The sequence below is a fragment of the Carya illinoinensis genome, chromosome 13 (assembly GCF_018687715.1).
Source record: "Carya illinoinensis cultivar Pawnee chromosome 13, C.illinoinensisPawnee_v1, whole genome shotgun sequence".
NCBI classification, from domain to species: Eukaryota; Viridiplantae; Streptophyta; class Magnoliopsida; order Fagales; family Juglandaceae; genus Carya; species Carya illinoinensis.
The window spans coordinates 12,406,394-12,433,584 of record NC_056764.1 but is presented as its reverse complement, the minus strand read 5'-3'; the positions used below and the strand labels follow the sequence as shown (position 1 = coordinate 12,433,584).

The 27,191-nt window shown below is 34.8% G+C and overlaps 2 protein-coding genes across 8 annotated transcripts; one reads left to right on the top strand and one right to left on the bottom strand.

The window, feature by feature from the left end:
- The first annotated feature begins 607 nt into the window (after positions 1-607).
- On the top strand, positions 608-9,005 carry LOC122291894. 3 transcript variants are annotated; one of them, XM_043099933.1, is made up of 14 exons: positions 608-766; positions 1,662-1,770; positions 2,239-2,366; positions 2,454-2,604; positions 2,696-2,805; positions 3,119-3,202; positions 3,311-3,359; positions 3,455-3,546; positions 4,260-4,395; positions 5,197-5,276; positions 5,350-6,869; positions 7,091-7,204; positions 7,345-8,089; positions 8,572-9,005. In XM_043099933.1, the coding sequence occupies exons 2-13, from the start codon at positions 1,678-1,680 to the stop codon at positions 7,917-7,919; spliced, it is 3,132 nt and encodes a 1,043-aa protein (XP_042955867.1). In that variant the 5' UTR covers positions 608-766; positions 1,662-1,677; the 3' UTR covers positions 7,920-8,089; positions 8,572-9,005. The 3 variants fall into 3 exon arrangements, with proteins under 3 accessions (XP_042955867.1, XP_042955865.1, XP_042955866.1); XM_043099931.1 differs by having other exon boundaries at positions 5,194-5,276; XM_043099932.1 differs by having other exon boundaries at positions 615-766; positions 1,672-1,770; positions 5,194-5,276.
- An 11,346-nt stretch (positions 9,006-20,351) lies between these two features.
- On the bottom strand, positions 20,352-25,041 carry LOC122292679 (ethylene-responsive transcription factor RAP2-7). Of its 5 annotated transcripts, none has more exons than XM_043101147.1 (11): positions 24,618-25,039; positions 23,965-24,511; positions 23,632-23,657; positions 23,497-23,527; positions 23,303-23,390; positions 23,022-23,167; positions 22,747-22,791; positions 22,532-22,635; positions 22,249-22,379; positions 21,940-22,053; positions 20,352-20,817 (listed from the first exon to the last, which is right to left on the bottom strand). In XM_043101147.1, exons 2-11 carry the CDS (start codon positions 24,471-24,473, stop codon positions 20,536-20,538), a joined length of 1,476 nt encoding a protein of 491 aa, XP_042957081.1. In that variant the 5' UTR covers positions 24,474-24,511; positions 24,618-25,039; the 3' UTR covers positions 20,352-20,535. The 5 variants fall into 5 exon arrangements, with proteins under 5 accessions (XP_042957081.1, XP_042957082.1, XP_042957083.1 ...); XM_043101148.1 differs by having other exon boundaries at positions 24,646-25,039; XM_043101149.1 differs by lacking the exon at positions 22,747-22,791 and having other exon boundaries at positions 24,618-25,038.
- Positions 25,042-27,191: the final 2,150 nt, after the last annotated feature.

Genomic DNA, 27,191 nt, shown 5'->3' with positions numbered 1-27,191 from the left:
TAATTATTAATTTACTACTCTTTAGTTGTGTAATGTATGACTGTTTAATCAATGTCATTTGTATTTATGTTATTTAGGTAGTTGAGCCTAGTATTGAGTATGAACTTTCAAAGGTGGGCCTTCGGAGTTGGAATTGGGCCTTCAGAGTCAGAGGTGGGCCAAAGCCCAAATATATTCCGATCGGAATCCCAACTCCGTTCGGAATCGAAGTCAGAAATTTTTTTTCCTTCGACGCCTGGAGGTTGAAATTGCCAATCCGATTCTGATGGAGTCGGAGCCCTCCTCTAGTTGGAGATATCCAACACTGGAAAACCCGATTACCAAATCCGAAAAATCGAAACCACATACCCAGAGTTAAGACAAAGAGTTTTGTTATATACAAGTATAGTCGCGTGCTAATCTGTATACCAATACTGATTCATTCATATTTAAAATTTAAATTAATACTGTTTTTAATAAAATTTATTTTTTGACTAATTACATCATATTAATATATAAATTAATACACAATCATACTTATAACTATATTTTTTTTATGACAAAACCCCAGGGCATGTAAGTGGAAAAGTTGTGCGATAATATTTATAAATGACAGCGACGCAGAGCAGAAAAGAAAGAAAAAGCCATCAAACACAACAGCACTCTCTCTCTCTCTCTCTGTGGGGACTCCGATAGGCCTCTCTTGTGGTTCTCTCCTTCTCTATCGTGCGCTTCTCACACATTCTCATCCTCGCTGATTCGTTCCTCTTCTCGATCCCTCAACTGTGTAAGTCCTTCAGCTTGAATCTCAAATCCCAGTCCTGGATCCTTCCTCTTTCTTTCTAAGATCCCCAATTTTATCCCCCTTTTTTTGGTTTTGTTTTCCAAAGCTCAATCTGCTTTCATCTATATTTTGGGACAATTGGAGATGTTTGTATGTTACGCTCATTTCCCGATTTGTGTCCGTTTACTTGTTTGGCTCGGATTTTGTGTCCTGCATGTCAACGACTCTAATTAGAAAGTAGGTCATATATTTTATATCTAGTAACTTATTTAATATAGTTTAATATGGGGAGATTTTTCCTGTATGATTTCTTTGAATGATCTGTGGAATCTTTGAGGCGATATTTATTTGATCGATTTTTGGATTATCGTTATATTTTTAATTTTTAACAGTTAGCCGCAAAATGCTGATACGTTGAATGGTTAGGGCTTTTAGGATGTGAATTTGGATTTTTTCAAAGGAACGTCGCGACTCACAAGTGGTTTGCAAATGTATTTTGGTTAGATTTGATGTTTTCTACTGTTATTGTAATATTTGGGTTGGTTTCACTTATTTTTCTTTTATGTTTCTGTGAAGTTGTTATTGCTTGATGAGTGGTATGTATTTGTAAGTTCTGGCTGTCAAATTCTGCCTTTGTCGTTAATACTTTATCAAACTATTGAAGGGAAAGGAAAGTTAGATTGTAAATTGTGTATCTAATTCCATATCTTTTTAAAAAGGAGGTGAAGACTTACCTTGGTCTTTCGAAGGTTTAAAATTCGCAATTGTTACCATCTACCGAAACCAGCTTAATGATTTATTTGCATATATGCTATATTCATTCTAGTATTTGTTCTGGGCATGCTGGTGAACTTCTTGTTGATTGCATAGCATCATTTTTTTTTATTCCTTTCTTCAGATTGTTTCAGGTAATCATGAGTGACGGGGGAGAAAAGACTTGTCCTCTCTGCGCAGAAGAGATGGATTTGACTGATCAGCAGTTGAAGCCATGTAAATGTGGTTATGAGGTTTGAGACTGTATATTATTATTATTATTATTATTATTATTATTATTATTATTTTGTAGACGATTTTTGACAGAGTAGATTAAATTTATTTATTGGAGTATATATTTTAACAAGTACATCGAGTTGTTTTTCCTTTTCTGATCGTTGTTCACTACAGAGGTTCAATCACGTGCATCTTTATCCCGTGCTCGTGCAATACATTTTCCTTTCATCATGTTAGCTGCAGAACCAGCTATAAATGAAGCATGCGTGGGATGAATTTGAAGAATATGTTGCACTTTCTCCATTCTCTTGGTCGTGGTTGTGATACTATAGAATTGCTGCTTTGTAATTCTTATAGTATGACGAGTTTATACAAAATATGTCTTAATTTTGTAGATGAACTAGCTGCGTCTACATTTCTAGTGTCAACCATATTAATATTTGCTGTCTTAATTATCGTCTGAACCTTTGTCCACTTACATACAGATATGTGTTTGGTGCTGGCATCACATCCTGGATATGGCTGAAAGGGATGAGACGGAGGGGCGGTGTCCTGCCTGTCGCTCCCCTTATGACAAAGTAAAGATTGTTGGGATGGCTGCAAACTGTGAGAGGTGGTTATTCTATGAACAGTATTTGTTGCTGGTATGGAATCTTTATTAGTATTTGTAATTCTGCTTTCATTTTATTTTCTTCAACAGGATGGTGGCTGAAACCAGTATGGATAGGAAAAAGTGCCAGAAGGCTAAATCCAAACCGCCTGAGGGACGGAAGCAACTCAGCAGTGTTCGCGTGATTCAACGGAACCTTGTTTACATAATTGGCTTGCCTTTAAATCTGGCAGACGAAGATGTAGCCTCTCTCTTTCCTCTCTCTAATCTCTATTCATTATGTGGTTGATTTCTTTTGAGGCATGCATGAGTATATTTTAATGTTTATGCAGCTTCTCCAACACCGTGAATATTTTGGTCAGTATGGTAAGGTTCTAAAAGTGTCCATGTCTCGGACAGCGGCTGGTGTAATTCAACAATTTCCAAACAGTACATGTAGTGTGTAAGTTTCATATATTCTATTTTTGCCTGGTTACTCAATGCATGATGCACCGAATGTTCGTCTGTCTTGTTGGATATTTTTAATTTTGTGTTACTAATGCTTCAAAGTGTAAAATGTCGTTTGAATTTAATTGCATACATTTGTACTATTATTTTGCCTTCCCATTATAGTATCCTTTCATAGTGTTTGCCTTTTCGTTTTTCGGCGATCCTGTTTTATAGGGATTTTTGAGTTATTTGGTTTATAACATTGTTTTGATTACCTTTGTTCACAGGTAATTAGTATTGTACTTACTAAATGCTCATGTATCCAGATATATTACCTATTCCAAAGAGGAGGAAGCTATTCGTTGTATTCAAAATGTACATGGGTTTATTTTGGATGGCAGATCCTTAAGGTATATGCATGCTGATGCTTCTTGAAATGTACTTCTATTACCAGTGGGTGGTTTATGACAATGCATCATTTTAGTTATAATCTCAATAACCCTGGGAGTATGTGCTAGGGCTTGCTTTGGAACCACAAAGTATTGTCATGCTTGGCTAAGAAATGTGGTATGCATCCTTTCTTGGTTTATTAGTTTGCTTTTTAGTTGTCATGTAAGCCAAATTTTTCATCCAATTGAGTACGGAACGTATATTTGGTGCAGCCTTGCAGCAATACAGATTGTCTCTATTTGCATGAGATTGGTCCCCAAGAGGATAGTTTCTCTAAAGATGAAATAATTTCAGCATATACAAGGTAAATGTATAAGTTGTGCATGTGATATTTTTGTTTTTAGAAGCCTTGTTCTTGTTATTAGCTTGGTGTCACTTAGGTAATGCCCATTTATTGTGATTTTCCGAGGATACTGTAGCAAGAGCTAATTGAGTGTGAGCGTGCATCAGCAACTTTCTCTCTCTTTGATAGAAATTGTGATTAACAATGCACAATGAAATTTTCATGTGATTGGTTACAAGCACCTTGGTTTTGAAAGAAATCTGGTCTCTGGTCTCGTCCAATGGTGTCTTTTAAAAACATTCCTCATTATGGCAATAACTATGTATATGTGAAAAAAAAAAAAAACTATATATATGTGAAACCTAAACATCAGAAAAGATGAGGAACCTTGACCATTTCTGGATTTGGTTAATTGACACGATGGAAATTCCACCGGTGGCATGGCTAAAATAAGATTAGCATCTGTAAAATCTTAAAGTCATGTTTTTTTGTTTTTTTTTTCTAAATAGAAATTGCGCGTTATTGGGAAAGATAGCATATGAAGTTGGAGTTTCAATGTTTGAAGAGAATTTTAAATATGAAATTGCTTGTATTGGATTTGAAATTTTGATATAACATGTATTGGGTATTGATCTTACAAAAATATTTCGATTGAATGTTTTTGCTTTGTTTTGCTTGATCTTTACATGGTGTCTTCATAGGAAGATTAATTAACTTACATAGTGGTTTTAAAGGAGTCGAGTTCAACAAATTACTGGTGCCACAAACAATATGCAGCGGCGTTCGGGGAATGTGTTACCACCACCACCAGATGAATATTATATTAACAGTTCCACTTCAACTGGAAAGCCCATTGTCAAAACTACTAGTGTAAGACCAGATGCCATAAGTTATGCATTTCACTTAACTGCTGTCATAGGCAGTTTGCTTTACACTAAAGTAACATATTGCAGAGGGATTTTACTCTATTTTTGTCATTATCACATTGATCTATGTTAGGTACACAGTTCAATACACTTGGAAGGACTGCTTTTGCATGCCATTATATCACAATATGTATCAGATGTTCCCAACATTCCTATTGTTGGACTGGTACCTGTTTTTGGTGTATGAGAGAAGAAGAGTTGTGACTTCCCATTTTTAATGATCATTCCTATAGTTGTATGTGGGTGTGAATTTTTCACTCCTTACTTTTTTGTTGGATGGATGTCTCTCTAAGATTGGGTACACACACCTTATACCACATATTACATGTACACTTCATTTTCTTCTAGGAAATGGAAAATGACTTATCGGCTCGTGACAATGAACACATACCTAAGTAAGTATAATAAATTGGATAGGATCGATGATGCTTTTTTGTTTTTCAGAATAATGGTTGGGGCCAAAATACCGGAGAGATACAAATGCAAGAGATATCTAACATTAATGATAGTGAGATATCCAATATTTACATTGAAAAGGGATATTGAGAGGCTCAGTTTTATAATTGAGATGTATGAGTCTCATCTTAAGTTTAAGCAACCTGTGATTGAGTGAACTGTGTCACTTACAATATTGTAGTACTATGGATTTGCGGAACCCATGCTTTTTTAAAAACGTTTTAAACTTACGATATTCTTGAATACTAAGCTCTATAAATGTCATGATTTGATTCCATTTATCTAGCAGAATATTGCAAGTGTTGTTAGAAGTTCTCCACCGAATGGAAGTTCTGGTAGATCTGTAGCTCTTCCTGCTGCGGCCTCATGGTATGCACCAAATATTGTCCTTTATTTTGTTTGTGACAATTGCTAGTACTCAAATTTGTATTATTTGTACCAGGGGAATGCGAGCTACTAATGGCCATCTACCAGCTTCCAGTATAGCAAGTACAAATGGACCTTCTAAGCAGACCCCCGACACAGCTGCTAGTACATTGTCATTTACATCAGCAGTTACAGGCATAACTCAGGCTTCCTCATTGCATAGTGATGCTGCAAAGAGGCCAACATTGAATGAAGATATTCAAACTGTAAATCCAACCAGTAAACTGGAATCATTAAACACTTTGAAACAGCATATAATTACAGATTCTCCAACCAATTCATCCGAGAAAGTTGCCACGCCAGATGGAACATGTTCGTTAACATTAAGCAGTGAGTTTTCTTGTCCACCAGCATCTGAGGACAATGATAGAGGTATTAGTCTGCCACCAGAGGTTACAAATTCTGCTTATACTGAGGAGTCCTGTGGTTCTACCACTGAAAAATTAGGGTTTGCCAGTGATGGACAGATTCAGAACTTATGCTCTGATATATCTTCAATAAGTATTGATAGAATTGCCAGAGATGAACATTCTGTTGCAATCAGACCTAATAGTTCACTTTTTGATTGTGTCTTGATTAAAGAACCTGGAAGTCAAAGGTTGCAGCAAGATTATGCTGAGCAACATACAGAATCTTTATTAATCTCAACTGTTGGGAAAGCACCTTCCATCGATGGGGTGTGTGCATCAAGAGAACAGTCTGACTGGATATCAGATTCACATACTCGAGTATTACAAGATACATTTTCTGAAGTTGAAGATGATATACTATCTTTTGAGAGTCAGAGACTCAAGGACCCAGAAGTTGTAAGTAGGTCTACTTATTTAACCAATTTGGCTAATTCGCTCCATGTTTCAAGGTCTCATCCTCTTCAGCATGGTGAGGATTATGGTGCACTTAGTTTAAATGCCGATCGTCCGATATCTGTGGATAATAGGGTCAGTGACCGTTTGCTTCTACATTCATCTAGCATTTCAGTGATATCTAATGGTTTCCCTGATAACTTGTTGAACAATGCCCCTGGTTTGGATATGAACTTGGAGCATTCCTCTTTGCATCCAAATGAAGATAAAGGGCAGCAAATGGGGAGATTCCTGAGTGGTGTGACGAATAAGGAGGGCAATGCTGCTGTAGATAAAGGAGAGAGCAGTATAATCTCAAATATATTATCATTGGACTGTGACCCATGGGATGAGTCATTGGGATCCCCTCAGAATCTGGCTAAGTTTTTTAAGGAAGGTGATAATCAGACTGGTTCCCACATAATATCAGGTTCCTGGAAAGCACCAAATAATAATCAGTCGAGGTTTTCTTTTGCTAGGCCTGAGGAGTTGAGAAGTCAACCATTTGATGTACAGCAATCTTTCAATGCCATTGAGCAATTGCCAATGAGCCGATCATTCAGCCAGTATGGTGGTGGAAGAGATTTGTATTTGGAAAAACATGGGATTGGCAATGGTTTCTCTTCCCGAAATTTTGAAGAATCTGAGAATCTTGCTAACATTCATCCCTTTTTCACTCCTAATAAGCTTTCTGGTGAGTCTTCCTTAGTTTCCTGAACTTCTGATTCACATTCTATGATTTATGTTGGGGGTTTTTTTTCATCTAATTGCGGCTTCCGCTTTTATTTAATCTTCTATCAATTACATTCTGTGCTGTTTAGTTTCGCGGATAGCTGCCTTCAGGCCATATGGAAATCAATCTAATGACAGCCTTAATTTTGCTTATAAAAAAAATGACAGCTGTAATTTTTTCAGGTGTTTCAAGGGCACAAATTTCTGCCCCACCTGGTTTCTCTATGCCAAGCAGGGCACCACCACCGGGCTTTTCCTCTAGCAAGAGAATGGACCAGGCATTTGACCCCATGACTGGTTAGTTACATAATTTATATATATTGTTTATTCTGATCTTTAACCAGGTTTTCACATGTCTATTCCACGTTGAAAATGATTTAACCGATAAAAGAAAAAGAAAATGATTGGGTAATTTACTTTTTTCTTTTATTTGTCAGGGAATCATTTGCTCAATCCGCCCTCCTTGTTGAGAAACTCATATCAGACGATGCCCACTGGAAATATTGTTAATAGTGGGGATATTGAGTTTATGGATCCCGCAATTTTGGCTGTGGGTGAAGGGAGACTTCAAGATGGGCTTAACAATCCAGTCTTAGACATGAGATCAACTTTCCCTCCACAATTAAATCCTTATGAAAATGACCCCAGATTTCAGCTATTGATGCAAAGATCGCTCTCGCAGCAGCAGAACATGAGATTTGCTGACATGGATGATAATTTTTCTCATCGTAGCAATTCTTATGGCCTTTCTACAAGACTTGCGGATCAATCACAAGCGAGCAATCTATCCCCTTTTGCTGCACAGCTGTCCTTCCAACAGTCTAGAAATGCACTTATGTCTAATGGCCAATGGGACAGTTGGAATGAAATTCAAAGCGGGAATGGTCTGGGTATGCCAGAGCTCCTAAGAAATGATAGACTGGGGTATAATAAATTTTATACTGGGTATGAAGATTCGAAGTATCGAACACCGAGTTCTGGTGATCTCTATAACGGGACATTTGGGATGTGATTCTTGTCAGGATGATACTTCCTGGTGGCTGGCAATGCTTAAACAATAATCTTGTGCAATTTGGTAGCGCCATATTGAGGGGATGGCACTGACTTACAATTCATAACCGATCTCAACAGGCCTATGAGCGTCAAAAACTCCTGAAAGATATGGGGTCTGGTTGCGATCGGGTAAGAACCTAACTATTTTCTGCGCTTGTTATATTTGTCTTAGAGTGGCTGCATGTTTTGTGCTGTGGCAGACTTCTCTCTTCCCCGTGAAATCACATACTTCTTTCCCTCCTCCCTCTCCCCCCCTCCTCTGGGGGGCGGCCCCTTCCCCCTATCTTAATGCTTTTCAGTCTTGTATTCAGAAACTTGTTGGCAGCAGATGTGACGTTTAAGAAATATTGCAGCCCCCCATGGGCGGGCATGCACCTATGCTCCTGTAGCCAACTTAAAGTTGCAAAATCTGTTTTCAACATTCTCAAACAGAATTAAAACATATTTCTAAGTTATGGCTTGAATGCTTACCCATTATCGGGTATAATCTGCTGATGTCACGGGGATTATATTTATGAAAACTAAATAATATTCTTTGTTGATTTTTTGTTGCTGTCAATTGGTATTGTCTGATAGATTGACTCGTATTGCATCCTTTTATTTATGTGCAGGTGAACCAAGCTGCGATTGTACAAGTCATATGAAATCACGACAGGGATGGATAGAATAGATTTATCGGTGTTGGCTGAGTGCTTCAATTTATCAAATAGGCTATATAGCAGATGCTCTTAAATTTACTTTTCCCTTTCTTTGACCCTAGCACTCACTGCCTTCACAATTCTAACAAAACGTGAAATTGGGTTGGGGGTGGCTGAGGCCCCGAGGTCTTGGGACTTTCGAGGGACAAGAAATACCCCCTCCTTACAGTTTAACAGTATAACCATCGTCTTCTCACATGTTTCATTTGCCTTCTTTTTGTTCCCCAGTTGTGTACATCATGTCTGATAATTATTTTGACTTTGCGTGCTTTTCCTATTGTCTGAAGAAATGTTGAAAACGCGCTTGGTTTATTTCTGTATCATATAAGCGGGGGTTGTTTTAGTCATTAGAGCTTTAGCATTTGTATCGTAAGCTCCGGGCTTCTTTAGCATCCACTTTTCTTCCATTTATGGCTAATATAATTCTACCGGTTCTTGGAAATGTCAGACTGCTGACTTCTCTTTGTATCAAAATATTTTGATTACTTCACTTGTTAATAGAAAATTCAATTATTAAAAATATCACATATTACATTTTAAATAAAAGATAATACCCTCCAATGGAAGGTTACCACATCATCGTCCCATTTTGTTTAAGAATGGACCGCATAACATAGAATAGGAGATTTCATTCACATGTTCTTCACCTTCACATGGGGACGAAAATAAAAACCGGTTTGGTGCAATATATAACATTACGATCAAACCGGTTTATATATATATTATCTTTATTATATATAAATAATTTTTAATATGATTTATTTATATTATATACTAATTTGCTAATTAATATAACATTACATAATCTTGAATTCATGTATAATAATAATCTAAAAACATAAAATTAATATAGCATTTGATATAATATATAAATTGTAATTTTATAATGTAAAATTAATGTAACATAAAATCTTATAAATAAAATAAAATAAATATAATATCAAATCTTTTAATTTTAATTTTATGTATCCATTATATTATCACTAACATATATGATAATATGATTCTTATAAATAATGTATGTATACTATGATAAGTTTTATTATAATTCTTATTTTTTGTTGCATATCATTTTTATATTTAAACAATTTTTTTTTTTTAATTTATCAGTTTGTTGTTCCAAGCTCGACTTCTTCCCAAGTGCCCGACCTTGCTAATTCATCGGGAAAACCGATAAAATCAAATTGGATTAGGTAAAACCAGAAGTACTAGTTCGAGGATGAATAGGTCTTATTAATTCTTCAATTCTCAAAACTTGATCCGTTGTACCCCTACCTCCACAACTCCCTTACCTGCAATAATGATGGTTCTCTCGCAGTAGTGTTTTTTATCTAGATAGTTATCTCTTTTCCTTCTCCCGTTCTAGCGGATTTTCCCCCCTCGAAGCGGATCTTGCTTTTCAATCAATCATTACATTACAAATTTATTACCAAACCTTTTCTCAATCAAATACTACATTTATAGATCTGTTACAGTTGGTATCAGCCTCTATGAGAAAAATCTGATTTTAATGGCTCGAGTAACCTGCCTAACACAGCTGCAGGATGCAGCACTAAAAAAGTTCGTAGATGCAGAAGTAGCATGCCTAAAAAGACAAATGGAAGCTTTATTGCAACAAATGACAACTTTAACAATGGAAATCCTAAAAAGAAACAGCACCTACAGTCCTGATGGCTCTACCTTGGGACTGCAGAATAGGGATGGAGGGAACAACTCTGGTGGAGAGGTACAAATCAGTCCTGTGAGGCTGGATTTTCCAGTGTTTCATGGAGAAGACCCCATGGATTGGTTATACAAGGTAAAACAATTCTTCTATTTTCACAATACCTCACCACAACACCGAATCTGGTTAGCTTCCTTTCATATTGAGGATCAAGCCCTGACATTTAGTTTCAAGACTCGAAAGAGTCAACCAACCGATTGTGACTCCCTAGTTAAGTCCCTACTACTTCGGTTTGGCCCTAATGCCTATGATAATCCCATAGAGGCATTAACTAGACTAAGTGCATGTTTAGAATTGTCGTGAAAAATATAGTTTATAACTTTAGAGCTTATAGCTTATAACTTAAGTAATAAGTTCTACTATTAAAAAGTTATATACTGTTTGGTAACCATATATTTAAAGTACTTTCAAACATGTTATATTTGTTTGGAAACAAATTAAAAAAAGTGATTTTTGAGATAGAAATAACAATTATTTAAATTTTCAAAGATTATAATTATATCCTTAAAATTTTGAAAATTTTAATTATCTTAAGTTGTATGGGTATTTTCATCCATTGACAGTCTTTTTAAAATTTGAATTACGTTTACATTATTTGAAAAAACATGTTTGAGGAAAAACATAAAAAATAATGATTTTTTTCAAATGTACTTTTTATCTTATTTGAGATTAAAATTATTTTAATATGTAATACTCAAATAATCTAATTTTTTCATTAAAGAACTTTTAAGACTATTTAAAAACTTTTTAAGACCCCTACTGTAACCCCAAACAGACTATAAGACAATAAGGAGAATATGTGGAATAATATAAGGCACGGTTTGAGTCCTTATCCAATAGATTGAGGGGGTTGTTAGACCCTTACAAATTAAGTTGTTTCTTAAGTGAATTAAGGGATGAGATTAGACTCCCTATGAGAATCTCTCCACATTAACTACAACCTATAGCCTAGCAAAAATTCAAGAAGAGAATCTCAACTTAATAAAAAAAACCACAAACCAAACACAAACCACCCAAATTCATATTCAGCCAAACCAGGTTTATTGAGAATCCCCACACCAAAGAAATCAACCAACCTGCAAGTCTAGAAATAAACCGAGCCCAAATGAAGGAAACGAGGAAAAATGATTACTGTGACACTAAATGAAACCTGGGGCATAAATGTCAAAACCTTAAGTTATACCTATTGGAGGAGGTCCTAATTGAAAATGAGAATGAAATAGACGAGGCAGTGGTTTCACCCAAGAGGGATAAGGAGGAGATGAATGTTAATTACTATGGCCAACCCTGAAATTTCTTTACATGCCCTTAATAGGGTCTCATGGCCCTAAAACGGTCAAAGGCTCCATAGGATTTATTTGGGTTACAATCCTCATTGACACGGGATCTACCTATAATTTATTGGATCCAGCTATTGTTAATAGGGATGCCCTACCCCAAGAGGTGTGAGGGTGAAAATACAAAGAATTTTGTTTACTTTGGATGCCTATGTATTGGTACTAGCATGGTGCGATATGGTATTGGAAATTCAGTGGCCCAAAAAGCTTGGTTCAATCTTTTGGAACTTTGAGGATTTGACTATGCAATTCACTTACCAAGTGAATTGCAGTGACATTAAAGGGGCTAACTCCAGCAAAATTAATTGAGGAAGGGTCCCTTAATCATGAGAGTAAACCGGAGAAGAGTGGGTGTTTATACATATTATAGAGGGTGAAGATGGACAGAAAATAACAGGTGGACATACAACAACAATTCAGTCCCTTCTAAGGCCTACAGGGAAATATTCCAAGAACCCAAAGGGTTACCACCAAACCGAGCCAAAAACCATGCCAATACCTTACTATAAGGCCATACCGATACCCTTACTATAAAAAATAAAAATAAATAAATAAAACTAAAATTGAAGAAATAGTATGGGAACTCCCAAACTCGGGAGTCATTTAACCTAGCTAAGTCCTTACTCTTCACCAGTTTTTTTGGTGAGGAAAGTTGATGGCTCATAGAGATTATGTGTGGATTATAAGGGATTAAATCCGTTCATGGTGAATGACAAATTCCCAATCCCAGTTGTGGATGAGTTCATGGATGAATTATTCAGTGCTGGGATATTTTCAAAATTGGACTTGAGGTCTAGTTACCACCAAATTTGCATGAAACCAAAAGATGTTTCTAAAACATCGTTTAGGACCTGCTAAGGGCACTATGAATTCCTAGTCATGCCCTTCAGGCTTACCAATACCCCTTTAACCTTTCAAAATGATTTGAAAGTGCGAAGCAAATCACTTGATTTCCCGACCACCTTCAGGCATATAAAAACTAAGCTATGCGCTCGCACCTTACACAGTCAAGTACATCTCCTACAAAAGTTTAGTTCCGCTCTCACACCTTACGTGGTCAAGTCAGCCTCCCTTATCTCGCCAAGACGAGCTCTGTGTTTGGACCTTATGTGATCGAGCTATGCACTCACACCTTACCCGATCGAGCACATCTCCTGCCAAAGCCTTGCTTCGCACTCACACTTTACGTGATCAAGCCAGCCTCCTGCTCATCTCCCATAGAAGTCAAGCTCCACACTTGCATCTTACGTGGTCAAGCACATCTCTTATTGAAGCCGATCTCCCCACTCTTATCTTACCCGATCGAGCCCATCTCCCGCCATAGCTGAGCTCTGCTTTCTCACCTTACGTGGTCGAGCCTATCTCTTGCTTAGTTTCGCGCTTAGAAATATTTATTGACTAACACAAGTGAAAAGCAAGGGATCCACTTCAAAAATTTATTTTGTTACAAATGTTTGCATTTTCATTGTATATTTTATCTAAAAGATTTTCAATGTCATTTTTGGAACAAATTGCCCTTAAAAATTATAGGCAATTGGAGGGGATAAAATCTCCCAAGCCCAAACCCATCAAAGGGTCTCCACTAGAAGACAAAGGGAGGCAAAAAAAAAAAAAGGGAGAGGGAGGGAACAAAGACTAAGGAAGGAAATGGTGTCAAGAAGAAAAGTGGAGATGAGACGTAAAGAAGAGAAAATGGAACATAAGGTAGGCAAGGGACAGAGGATAAAGCAAAGAGACCAGACTAGTTCCAGGGGACCAAACCACTTCCAGAGGACCAGACCACTTCCAGGGGACTTCAACTGCTTCAGCTTCTTGAACCTCTCGCCAAGGAGATGAGCAAGGAGATCTCAATTATAAAAAAAAGGAAGAGAGATCATGAGAGATTATAAATAAACATATTATAGTAGATTCTTCTCTCCACAAAACCTCTGTGGACATAAGCTTTACGCCAAATCACGTAAATATGGGTGTCATTGTCTCTTTATTTTCTCCATATTTATTTATTGCTCACTGCCATGTATGTACACACTGACGTCGTACAGCCGCACCAACCCGCCGCCGGGGCTCCACTCTACACCGATCGAGGCCCGAACAACCTCAGCGGGCTGGGAATGAATCTTCTCTTCTTCTGACCTATTATGCCATTTTTATGCATTAACAATACTGGTATCGAAATATTTTGTTTCAGTACTTTAACCAGAATGGTCACCGGAACAAAGTTCAAAAATTTAGTTAGAACATGAGTATAAATTGCACATAAAATAATAAAGTAAAACTTATTCTTATGTATTGAATTTTTTTTTTTTTGGGTAAAAGAAAATTATTGTACTGCATTTTTCTACTTAAGCAGCTTTTCAACTTTGATGTCATGGCAGAATAGGAGATTATTCTGACGGCTAGTTAAACAACGAAAGTTAAAGATTGAGATTAAGAATGATGGCTAGTTAAACAACGAAAGTTAAAGATTGAGATTAAGAAAAATCGCCAATAGAGATCAACTCTGATATTAGGGTTTTACTATAAAATAAATCGAATATCCTTCTAAAGCCCACAAGTCGGGCTTAAATAGCTAACGAAAAATCTCATAATTGTAATTAAGGCAAAACAATAAAATATAAAATAAGATAACTATGATTAAAATCTAGCCTAAAAATTTATAATAAAATAGTTATTAAAAATAAACATTACCATAAAATAAAAATAACCAAAAATTAAAGAATTAACTAAACGTGACAATTAAGAAGGAAAAACGACTGATTTTAGGGTTGACAAAGGGCCCACTTGCGCACTGATGAAAGCTTTTTAGATTGTGATCATATGCGTAATGATGACACCTATAACCAAAGTTATGGGTAAAATGATAATATATACCGCTTCTCTTTGCCCAACTAAGGAATAAGTCGTTCCTCGCCCACATTTATCGCTTCTAGCCCAAGTCCGGCAAATACCACATCTTGCCCAAATCTGTCGCTTCTCGTCTAAATCCTACTATTTCTCAACCAAATCCTAGAAATATTTATCTCTTCTTGCCAAATTTGTACTGGTCTATCTTCTGGAGGTAGTCTAGTGTTTTTGATGTCGCATCTGTTAGTTGAGCCTCATCATTGGGCCTGGATCATCTTACATCAAACATTCTCGTGAAGTTTAAAGACAGACAACAATACCGATTCCAATCAGCAATATGTTGCTGCTTGATAAAAATGAATTCCATACCTACATCATACCTAACATGAAATTGCAAGCACGCACCCATGTGTGCTCACGTAAATGAAAGAATCAATTAAAAAGAGAAAAGGATGAGAGAGAGAGAGAGAGATCAAAAGAATATGTGGTTCTTGAATTTATTTTTATTAAAAAAACAAAAAGTAGCCTACATAGCCTTTGTGGCCGTATAAAGTATAAACATATCCTCAAATTTGAATTTATTTATTTTTATGAATTTTATTTTATATTATAGAACAACCATCTCTCTCTTCCCCGGGAGGCCCCAGCGGCATGCCCGCCAGATACAAGGTTCATGCGAATTAAATCCCCATGGAGTACAGTACAGTGGAACCACCGTTAATTTTTTTGTTAACGGCGACCTTCGATTTGTTCAAATAAAAGAAAAATAGTAAAAAAGAGAAGCTAAAACAAAAATCCTACTTTTTAAAAACTCAGTTATTTATCATCTTTTTTATTATTATTATCTTAATATTTTTTAATATAACATTGAATGATAAGTTTACAAATAAAATATAATAATTAATATTTTCCAATAATTTAATATTACATTATAAAATAATAAAAAATAATTAGTATTCTTCGAAGAAAATTGCTAAACATTTACAAAATAGATATAACTTGAAAATTACTAGTGTTGCTAAAATTAGTGAAAACTTGAAACAAATACCAATTACAAGAATAACGCAAATTAGCAAGAGCTGGTGCCAGTTGGTGCAACATTAATTCTAGTTTATTCCAGTACTAGAATTCTAAACTACCACTATATATATAGTCATCTTCTTCTTCTTTTTCTATCTTGGCATTCAAGTGTACGTTTATGCGTCTTTCGTTTTAATAATGTCATCAAACTATAAGATTTTATGGATTTTGAAATTAACCAAATATATATATAGAGTTTCTGAGAATTAGAAGAATCAAATTAACAAGGTAATAAATTATTGTAGGGTGGTCCTCAGATTGGAGAAAATTAACTAGAAAAGGAGTTTGTGGCTTTCTTTGACACGCTCTAATATCCCAAAGTAGTATCTAAGACCATCATATATATAATAATTTATGTGAGAATTAATATTGAGCACCTTATTTAAATAATTATCATGTGGATGAAAATATCAGTAGGCCAGGGTTGAGGTGTAACATAAGAAGATGTGTATGCAATATGACAGGTGGCCGGCTTAATTGCCTTACTGTTCCTAAACAGTATTTTCATGTTATCCTTATCTTTCTTCTATTGGGAATCAGCTTTTGGTCTCCTTCCTTAAGATGAACTGCCCATGAGTACTCTATTATCACTCTATATATGCAGCTCAAGATCAAAAGCATTCATGTGTGTGTATATATATTTATATATTAATATGTTGGGATTCGGATGCCCTTTGAGAGAGACAGAGAGACAGAGAGATAACCTTAGGAAGCAGCTAGAGCCAAAGCTAACCCAGAAACAGACAAAGAAAACGAAAATGCATGGGGTCCAAGTTGGCCGGGGGACCACCACGTGTTCGAAAAGCCAACTAACCAGATCCAATAATATTGTGAGATCTTCTTGAGGATCCCTCTCAATCATGAGATTGGAGACCAGAGCGTGTCCGTAGTTATTTCATGGGAAAAGTACGTACTATGATACTATTCAATAAGAAAAATGCTACAACGAGACTTTTAAAACACGAAATAGCACACGTCTAATTTACCCTCCTTTTAAGACACAATCTCGCGTGTTTTCAGACCATCTTGGGTGTGTGTTTTGACCATCCCCACCCAAGAGCAACAGTCAGATTTCTCACCTATGAGCATCAGATCCTTCTCGGCCATGGCTGCTACACCCACATCTGGCATGTTTTTTGTGGGTGTTCTGCAAATCTTTGGCCATGAATTGGTTCTTATTGATGACTAAGAATTTTTATATAAGAATTTTAAATTTTAAAATTAAATATTAAAATATTATATTTTAATATTATTATTATTTTAAAATTTAAAAAAATAAAGAAAATGTTAAATTATTTATTATATTTTATATGAAAATTTAAAAAAATTATAATAATAAGATAAAAATTTTATATTTAAGATAAGAATTTTATGTAGCCAAATAGTACCTAATCTACATTTCTTCTCAAATTTTTTAAACTGTAGAATGTCTAAAGTATACACATCCAAATAAACATAAAATGAATGCTATCACTTTAGTTAAAAATTACTATGTACACATACAAATATATATTATATATATATATAGACTCTTTGGATTGAAAAATACTCTTAATATATCTCATCTTATTATTATAATTTCTTAAATTTCTATATAAAATATAATAAAAAATTTAATTTTTTCAAATTCTAAAACAATAAAATAATAATAATATTTAAAAATAATATTCTAATAATATTTTATTCAACTTTTAACTTTCTTCTAAAATAATTTCATCTCATCTTACTATCCAAACAATTATAAAAAAAGGTAATCTCAAATTATAAAATATATATATGTTTACAAATTACTTACACACGCTAGTGCAGGAGAAGTTTTTATTTTTAAAATAATGTCACATATAGTTGTAAAGTGTGTAAATATTATATAATTATTTAAAAAAAAATAAAATTTATTACTAAAAAATTAAGTTTTTTCATATAAGTTATGTTTTTATTTTTTATTTTTTAAATATTACACTACATTTATATACTCATAATTATAAATATTAATTTTCTTATTTTTATTTGTTTTCGTGAACACGGCAGAAGGATGAAAGAGCCGTACAGGAGTGAGAAATGAAAAAAATCGTAAAGAAGCTACCGTTTTACTCTGTCTTTGTATTTTACTCTTTTTTGAAAAAATTTAGTTATAAATATAATTATGCACTAATATATACATTAATCTAATATGATTGATTAAAATATAAATTTTATTAAAAATAATACTAATTTAAATTTTAAATATAAAAAAATCAATATTAATACATAAATTAATATTCAGTTTTATTTATACATAACAAAACTATTTTTGCTTTACTTATCCACCTAGCCACTATTAGTAAGATTCGTGCACTATAAGGGACTTTCCCGTAGCAGTACTCAAATCAATAAAGAATGGAAAAGGTTAGGAATTCCTTTGGGGATCCGCTTGAAACTCTCACTCTAATTGTTTCTTAATATTTTTTTAATTATTAAGAAAATATTATTTAATAATATTATAAATTCTTTTATAAAAATATTTAAAAGTATTAAAAATTAATGTAAAAAAAAAATTATTTTATCCTAACGGAAGCCAAGGGTTAAGTGTAGACTGTAGACCCACCCTTCAATTGAATAGTGCTGAATGGCTCATGTCGGACATGGCTGCATGCCTCTTTCTGTATCCGCTTATTTATTTGAGCAATATTACTTACAGTTTTTAAATACATATATAAATAATTTTATATTTAAAATTTTTTAAAATTATTAAAATATCTCCCTTAAAATAATATTTTTTTTTTTTAATAAAAAATCTGTACATACAATCTTTATTTAAAGATTACAAATAAAATTTTTCTATTTATTTATTTTTTTTAAAGCTTTCTGTAATCTGTACCCATTTATCGGCAGAGATATGTGAGAGAATCAAAAGTTTCTTCTCCTTTGTGCTCCTTTTTTTTTTTATGTTAAAAAAAAATTGGTATTCCTCATTTGCTCGATAAAGAAAAATAGAACGAAATAAATGCTTTTTCTGAAGTTACCATTTGAATAGTGAGAAGATGAGATAATTTTAAATAAAAGTTAAAAATAAAATAAAATATTAATAAAATATTATATGTAAATATTTTTATTGTTTTAAAATTTGAAAATGTAAAATATTTATTATATTTTGTGTAAAAATTTAAAAATTTTATAATAATAAGATGAATCATTTGTACTATTCAAAAGGGGCCTTAATATCATAGGGCAAGGTATTAATTGCCTTCCGATTCTAAGTCAATATAATTAGATTGTGTTGTTATGATAAGATATTAAGTTTATGAGAAATATTATTCAAACTCCCATGGTGGGGTTGGTTAAATAATCACATTCTATATTAATCAAATAATTAACACAATATTGATTAGGGTTAATACCCACACCCCCCCCCCGGACGGATCTCGCTCCGCATGGGTCGGGTAGAATTTGTGCTCCTGAATGTTGTCACCGCCTCCATAGACGAGTGCTCCCATCTGGATGCCAAAGGCAAATTAGCCCCATGGCCGTCCATCCACTCCCACCCACAAACAAAAAACAACTAACTAGATCATAATCAACCACCAACAAAACAAAAACCAAAGAGATCAAACCAGTGAACCACAAAGAACAAAAACCAACAAGAGAGAGAGAGAGAGAGAGAGAGAGAGAGAGAGAAGGCCACGAGGAAGGGAAGGGCTGGGGGGATTTGATGTAGATAGATGAGGCTTAGGCCCAACCTAGACCTCGAGGGTTCTTGGCTGCCCAAGCGAAAGCCAACCAGTAGGGCGGGCCACCCCTAATATTGATCAATCCAAAGTTATTAAGATTGAAGAATTTTGACATGACTCTCAAATGTGATACGAATACAACATCAAATTAATCTATTTGCTCATTTGGTTAAATGAGTCGAACTAAGATTAAAAAGTTAAAACTTACATACAATCCAAACTCTATTGGATACGACTCAAACTCATTGTGTGATGTTTATCACTATAGCTTTTGTTGCAATATGTTAATCCAATAGAACTATGTTTGGATATTGAGATGAATTAAATTTTTAAGTTGAGATAGGTTTTACTTTTTAGCTTAAAATATATGAAGTAAGTTGAAATGAATTTAACTTTTTATAAAAAGTTAAAAAAAGTATTAGTTCTCATCAATAATTAGTTTAAGATAATTTGAGTTTAGTTCAACAACCAAATACGGCCTAAGAATCGACGACTTGTGATTGAGAAGTCTAGCCCTATTTATTATATCAGTCAGATGAAGGTTAACTTATTTATGATTCAAACCTTACTTGACACAACTTGAACTTAATGCGACATGAATTACCAGTCCTAAAGTTGTAAACTAGCGCCAATGTTTGGTTTCAAAAATTCCATCCAATTAGTAAAACTTGCTTAATCTAAACACAATTTTCATGCCTGAGAGAGGAGTACTTCAAATTTCGAAGAGAAAAAATGCTTTTGGACACGGGATCATGGATCCCTCGTATGAACAGTGATTTTACCGTTCATACAACGGCCTGTGTACTATTCATATGAGGGTTCGTGCATACGTCCCCAATGTCCCTAACAACTAGCAAGACTCTTTGGAATAGTCATAAAACTTCTGTGTCATTTGCAAAAGACTGGAACTCATTCAGAAGCAGTAACTGCACACCTTGTCTCAATCGGTTCCTTCCTCCAAATTGTAGATCATTTTGTACCATCTCTAAAATATGTCATATGTAATGGTAATGGGAATTATGATTTCTTGATTCAAATATGAGCAACATAATGTCGTATTGGTTTATCCCAGATGCCGGGAACAGTCTATTCTTTGCATTTGTCAATTGTCACAAAAGCATTTATATACAAAGAATTTTGAAGACCACAACTGTTTGGTTTTCCTATTGAGATGGAAGGAAACAGGCTACGGTGGTGCCTGTGGTGGTTTCATCTGGTAAAAAAATTGAGTGGTGTTGGCAGCAGCTATGGCTGACGGAGTAAAGCAGAGATTTTGAGCCATTGTATTGGAAGTTTTTGATGGAAGAATAGCAGCGGAGGGAGGGTTGGCCAAAAATGAGAATCCTGATGATGCTGCAGTAGAGAACAATGGCACTGGGGTAGCACTGACTTGGCCATGCATTTGCCATTCCCAATTGGGGAGTCCATATGGAGAACCTAATGCAGTTCTCTTGTCGGTTGCTCTTGCCTGCCAATGATAATACAACCACAAATGAGTTTTTCTCATCAGGTAGAGAATCTACGATGTGCACAATCAATATTTTAATCAGCTGTTGTTTATATGCAACTAGTATCCAATATGCAAATGAATGGGAGATCACTTCCTCCCCATGGCTGGATAAAAGAGTTCAGGGCATTGAGTCATTAACTACTACACATTTATACATTGGAAAAAGACAACCTATTGTCACAACAACCACCCCATAATTTCAATCACCAAGGATTGAATTCGCATTCACAAAAAGTCAAGATAACTATTATAACCACAAAGAGATTTTACAAAACTAAACTCACAAACTGATGTGACTTCATGTAATACGTTGATCTACTTTATAATAAAAATAATTTTACAATCTAACGTATCATATCAAGCCACGTCAGTTTATGAGTTTATTTTTGTGACATCTCTATGAGGCTAAAAGCATTTCTCAAGTTAAAACATGGATAGTTTGAATCCTCTAGTGGTTGGCTCAAGTGGTTAGAGCCTTAGTCTTGGTGATATGCTTCCTCAAAGTTTAAGGTTCGAATATTTTCTAGGCGTCATCAGACTAGGAAGATTTTCCTTTGAATTAGCCAAGGTACACTTACTGGAAACTCCTTACTTGGAGCATATGTGCCCTCGGGATTAGTTAGAACTTTCCTCTAGGCAGTTGGTGCCAATAAAAAAACACGGATAGATTGAAGGGGCACCAAGTGTGCAAGACCCCCTTGTAGTATCTTATTTCAAAAAATAATAAATGATAGAACCAAGTCCCAAAAAGGAAAAATCTTTGACAACCTCCTCCCCAACCACACACAAGACAAAAAAACCTTCTACATAATGTATATAACTCCATTAGTAATATAATCTAAATACATTTGGCACCCTCTTCCTATAAACATCTCCTAGATCTGTCCTTGCATAGAGTCAACATAATATTATTGAACTTTATATTTAAAATTCAATGAAAGGTATGAGTTTAGTTTACCACGTCAAGCAAATTTTGGTTGGTGCCACAAAATACTCAAAAGAAATGACATACTTTGTCTAATAGGCAATTGGTTCCAAATTATGAAACTAGAAAACTAGGAAACAAAGGGAAAAATTCACCTCATTAGGAATGAAGCGAGGATATAGACCATTCCATGAGGGTGAACGCTCTGATGTCATTAGTAGACCTTTGAAATGTGGACCAGTTAATGTTGCATGCACATGGTTCTCCATCTGCAAAAGAACAACCAATTACCATCCAGCATGCATGAGGAAAAACTTAAAATGGGCCAACCATATTTACTACAACTAGGGTAACAGGATTTAGTATTTGAACCTAACTTCAAATCCTCAAGTATATCATCAAATTTTGGTTTCTTGTGCATACAAGAAACCCAAAAGGAAATTAAAAATAAGTTTAAATTTTACCTTTGAAGTCATTTGAGTGTGAGTGTTATAATTGCCGCAGTGGTACTTAAGACGACCTTCATTCTCCTTTGAACCGTTACCAGGTGAAGGTGGAGATATCCCCAAATTCAGATCAAGATTGTGGTTGCCACCTACACCGATACACGTCCAAACACAAATCAACAACACATCTTCAGGTCCAGATGATTATGCCAGTTAGTTCCTCAGGAAATTATATACATAGATACATAGGCATGGATAAACGTTAAGTAAATATAAGAATAGCTACAGTTATAAATAATACCTTCATTACTGCCCTCAGATATCATATCCCCTTCATAAGTACTCGGTTCAAAGTTGGTGACTGCCTCTCTTCCATTACATTTGATAGCTGCCTTGTCATAAGCCCTGATTTCCATAAAATCAAAAGGTAGACACGTGTTGGAGTAGAAGCTAATGTGCTTGATAATTCAGGGTAATAAATTCAGTGCAGGTAGTGTAATTCATGATCATTAGGACCTTGCAGCCTCTACTTCGCTGTCGAACAGCCCAAGATATATATACCTGCATGCAAGCATCGTAATCTCTATGATGAAAACACCACACCTAATTATTTCTTTGAAATGGTCATCGTCTTAGATTTGTTTTTCCAAACAAGGGGAAAGAAAAAGATAACCCAACTGAGAATTTAACTGAAACCAATTCTCAGTTCAAACCGACCACTTAAAACTGCTATATCTCTACTCTTAAGCAGGCAATAAGCTGAAATTCAAATTCCATAAATGTTTCCTCACTTTTTCCCTAGGAACTGCCCCATTCGAGCTTCCCATCGGCCACATTTGTGTAGTGTCACTCCTCGATATTTTGAGCTCCCCCTTGAGAACCCGGTGCTCTGCCGCCTTAGTATGTGCACAAATTCCTCCTTGGTCAGATTCTTCATCTGTCCGTTTTTAACAAAATAAATAAATCATACCCAGCTTACAAATTTATCATTTGAAACATATTGATTCAGGTTGGTCGGCAACACACGCATTATCTAACCTGCTTAAGATACTTGTCAAGAAGTAAATCTAACCTGTTTCAAATCATCCTCATAATCGCTGAGATTAAAATTGATGTCGGCATCAACTCCCCTAAACTTAATAGCAGCACGATCATAGGCCCTGAGTTCATGAACTCCAATTTCAGAAAACCATTTAAATAAAAAGACAGCCTCAAATTTAAATCTAAAATAAGAAACAACAGAGTTCCCATATATGACAACTTTACCTAGCTGCAGCATGAGCAGTGTCGAATCCACCTACAAAAATCCAACAACAAAATTTCCAAAAATAGAAAGTTATAACAAATACTTCCCCCAGTAGTATAACTCAAATCAGTCAAACAAAACCATCAAATCCATACCCAAATACACTTGCTTCCCACAGTCCCTACAACGAAAGAAAAAGTAATCAACAAAAGGAATTAGATAAAAATTCAGCCCAGCACTACTACAATTTAATCAAATAACAATTCCGAACCGAATCACGCATACAGAGAGATAAAGATCATTCCAACTAAAATACAGACACGCAGAGCACCACAAACTAATAAATAAAAATCAGACTGAACTAAGCGAACAAATGTGTCAGAATTCATTCAGATTTAAACTACTCAACTAAAGCAAAAAACACACCCAAATTAAACTTAAAAGAGTACGTAAAATAGTATTTGAACTAGATGAGAAGATTAACAGACCAAATATGGGATTCCCATCTCCCAGTCCTCCTATAGAACGTGACTCCTCTGTACTGCGAGCTCCGAGACCTCGGTCCTCTCCTACTCTTCTTCACCTGCTGTTTTTGCTGTTGCTGAACCACTCTCCCCTCACCGAACCCACCAACCTGATCGAACGAGAGGTCGATCCGCTTCTTCTTTGCTGGAGAAGAAGAGGACGAAGGTTGACCCTGCCAATTCGGAAAATCCCCGTTCGCTCCTCCGCTTACAGGGAAGAGCTCCTTGGTGACGAAGTCTTTCTCGCCTCCGACTTTTAATATGTCGAAGTTGAAGGTGAACAGGTCCCCGGTGGCGCGTGTGGAGCACGAGTCGTCTTCGCACACGTCGGCATTGACGATGGAAGAGTTTGAGGTCCCCGATTCGTCCAGTTGGTTCCCGGAAGAACCTTCTGTGAGCTTCTCGAGGAAATTTACCGAGCCTTCACCCGCTGTCGAATCGGCCAAGACCACATTCAGATTAAGATCTAACATCGTGCACTTCGTCTTCGAGATTTCAACTCTGATTTTAGCTATAAAAAAAAAAAAAAAAAATAGCAACCACTTATTAGCTTTAGGAATGGCTACCTATAACCATTAAACACCGATTGATGGACTCTTCAATGCAAAGAATCCAACCGTAGAGATCGTTGGGATCAGGAACTACCAAGGTCTTGTAACAACACGATCGGAGCTCAGAATTCGAAGGAAGAGAGAGAACACGAGTTAGGAGAGATTTTACAAGCGAGAGTTTAGACAGAGATAGAGAGAAAGCTAACAAGACGTTTTTCAATGGGTATGAAAGGTGATTAGAAGCCCGTTTTCTCTCAGTAGGGCCACCGGAAAGAGTTGCCGGAGAAGCTAGCGAGGAGAAGAAGATGGTCTAGCTTTGACTGCGTCTTTTAGATGAAGAGCACGTTAAGCTTTAGCAAGTTGCATTTGATACGAAATCGTCGATGCGTTGGGCGCCGGAGCAAATTCACCGCCGACTATCTGATTCAATGGCAGAGAGAGCGAGGGGGAAGAAGGAGATGGGACGTGTGAAGGAACATTTCAGACCCATTTTAAGAGGGAGGGAATATATAAACATTTTCTCACTCATAGTGGCGACTGGTTGGATCGGTACCCGGTTGTTCATATTGTCAAGTAGAGACTTTTTTTTTCTTTCTTTAATGGCTGACCCTCGGTCTCATAGACGGGAACCGTCTATAAGACTATAACTACCAAATCATTTTTCAGGAATCCTTCTAAAAACTTTTACTACGTCTTCTTATTTATCAAAAATAAAATAATTATATATATATATATATATATATTTATCAAAACTTAGTGTGTAACGTCTTCCTAATACATTTAGGTTAATAATATATGTAGTTTTAAGTTAGGTAAGTTTTTTTTTAAAACAAAAAAAAAAAAAAAACATGAGATATATTATGCTCGCTTCAATGAAAAAACATGAGATATATTGTCGTGGATTAAAATGAAAAAACTCGCTTCAATAGTTCTATGCTCTATTTTTTATAAGGCTGAATAAATGATTGTTAACTTATGCTATTTTAAAAAAGTATAGTCCGCTATAAAAAGTTATTTTTTTCATGTATATTTTAAATTTATTTTTAAAAAAAATTGTACGAGATTTGTATATTTTAAATTTACATAAATTACTTTCTTTTTCTTTAAAATAAGATTCTATATATTACACGTTTATCTCAATATAGTGAATGATATAATATTTTTTATGATCTTTGAATTAACGATTTTAAGAAAATGGTCAATCGTCAATAAATAATTAATATAATAAAAAACAATTAAAATATGAGTGTTACATATACCATTAAAATAATTAGAAATAAAGTATGTGGAGACCCGAGAAGTCTATAAAGTTGGATTTTAATAACCCTTTGTTTAAAGCTAACAACATGGCCAAACACGTAAGCCATGACAACACCACGAATTTTAGGGCTTAAAATAATTAGACCATTTTTTAAAAAATAAATAAATAAAAGCCAACAACAACGACAACACAAGTCATTAAAAAGAACGTGAGTATATATATATAAATAAATAAATGGATTAGGATTCCTAGGTTGGGCGGGTAATAGCCGTACACGTCGGTACCTGCCCAAACACTGACAGCTGTGGAGCACTCCCTGCCCGAACTGCCCCCACCCAATCAACGCTAACGAGTAAGGGCCGTTATAATTTAGGAAAATAATTTTTGCAAACAGAATTTGTGCATTAATTTCTATATTGATATTGATATCTAAAGCACTTATTTAATAAAACGATATGAATTAAAAATTAAAATAATTTATATGAAATAAGAAATATTTTTTCTCTCAAACTTTTTTATATATTTTTAAATAAAAAAATTATCAATGTATAAATCAGTACATAAACTTACTTATATCTAATAAAATTTATTTATTTATTAGAATTTTTTTTAAAAGGGTTTTGAATAAATTCGGATCATATGCCACCATTAGGTTCTCGGCAGAAAAATTTTATAGATTTATCATTTCTGCACATTATATATCATATTTTTTTATTTTTTATAAATTAATTAAATTATTTTACTCATCATCTCTATATCACATATTTAGTAAAAAAAAATTAAAAATTTGCAAGTGATATGTGATGTGAGGATGATGAGTAAAATTTTTTATTTTTATTTTATAAAATATTATACAAAAATACCCTTAATTCAAAAGTAATTACGTAAAATGTTGTAAAAAATGTCGTGGATAAATCATTTTTTTTAATTAAAAATGCTTATTCAACTTGAGGCGAGCCGGTTGCCACCCGACGACCACTGGGGCGGGTCTGGGTGACCCACTCCCCAACCCTGGGCCTACTCTCATAATCAATGGGATTTAATAATTCCTTCCTTAAAAGAAAGGTAAAGAGTCATATTTTTGTGTTTGAAAAACTAATTCAAGTTATAAATTATAATTAGAGCATATTAAAATATCAGAAGTAATTTTTCCTCCCAAGGAAGGTGAGATTTGCACCACCACTCTCTTATTAAATAAAACTATTACATCCAAATTAAAAATAGTTATAAATTCTTAATACATATATAAATTTTTTTATTACTTTGATTAGAAGAGAAATTTATTTTTTATTTCTTGTGGTGAGATAAATTTATAGTTAAGTTGTTCAAGGATGACAACTTATCTATAAGGCCTAGTCAATGTCTCAATTATCGTCCTC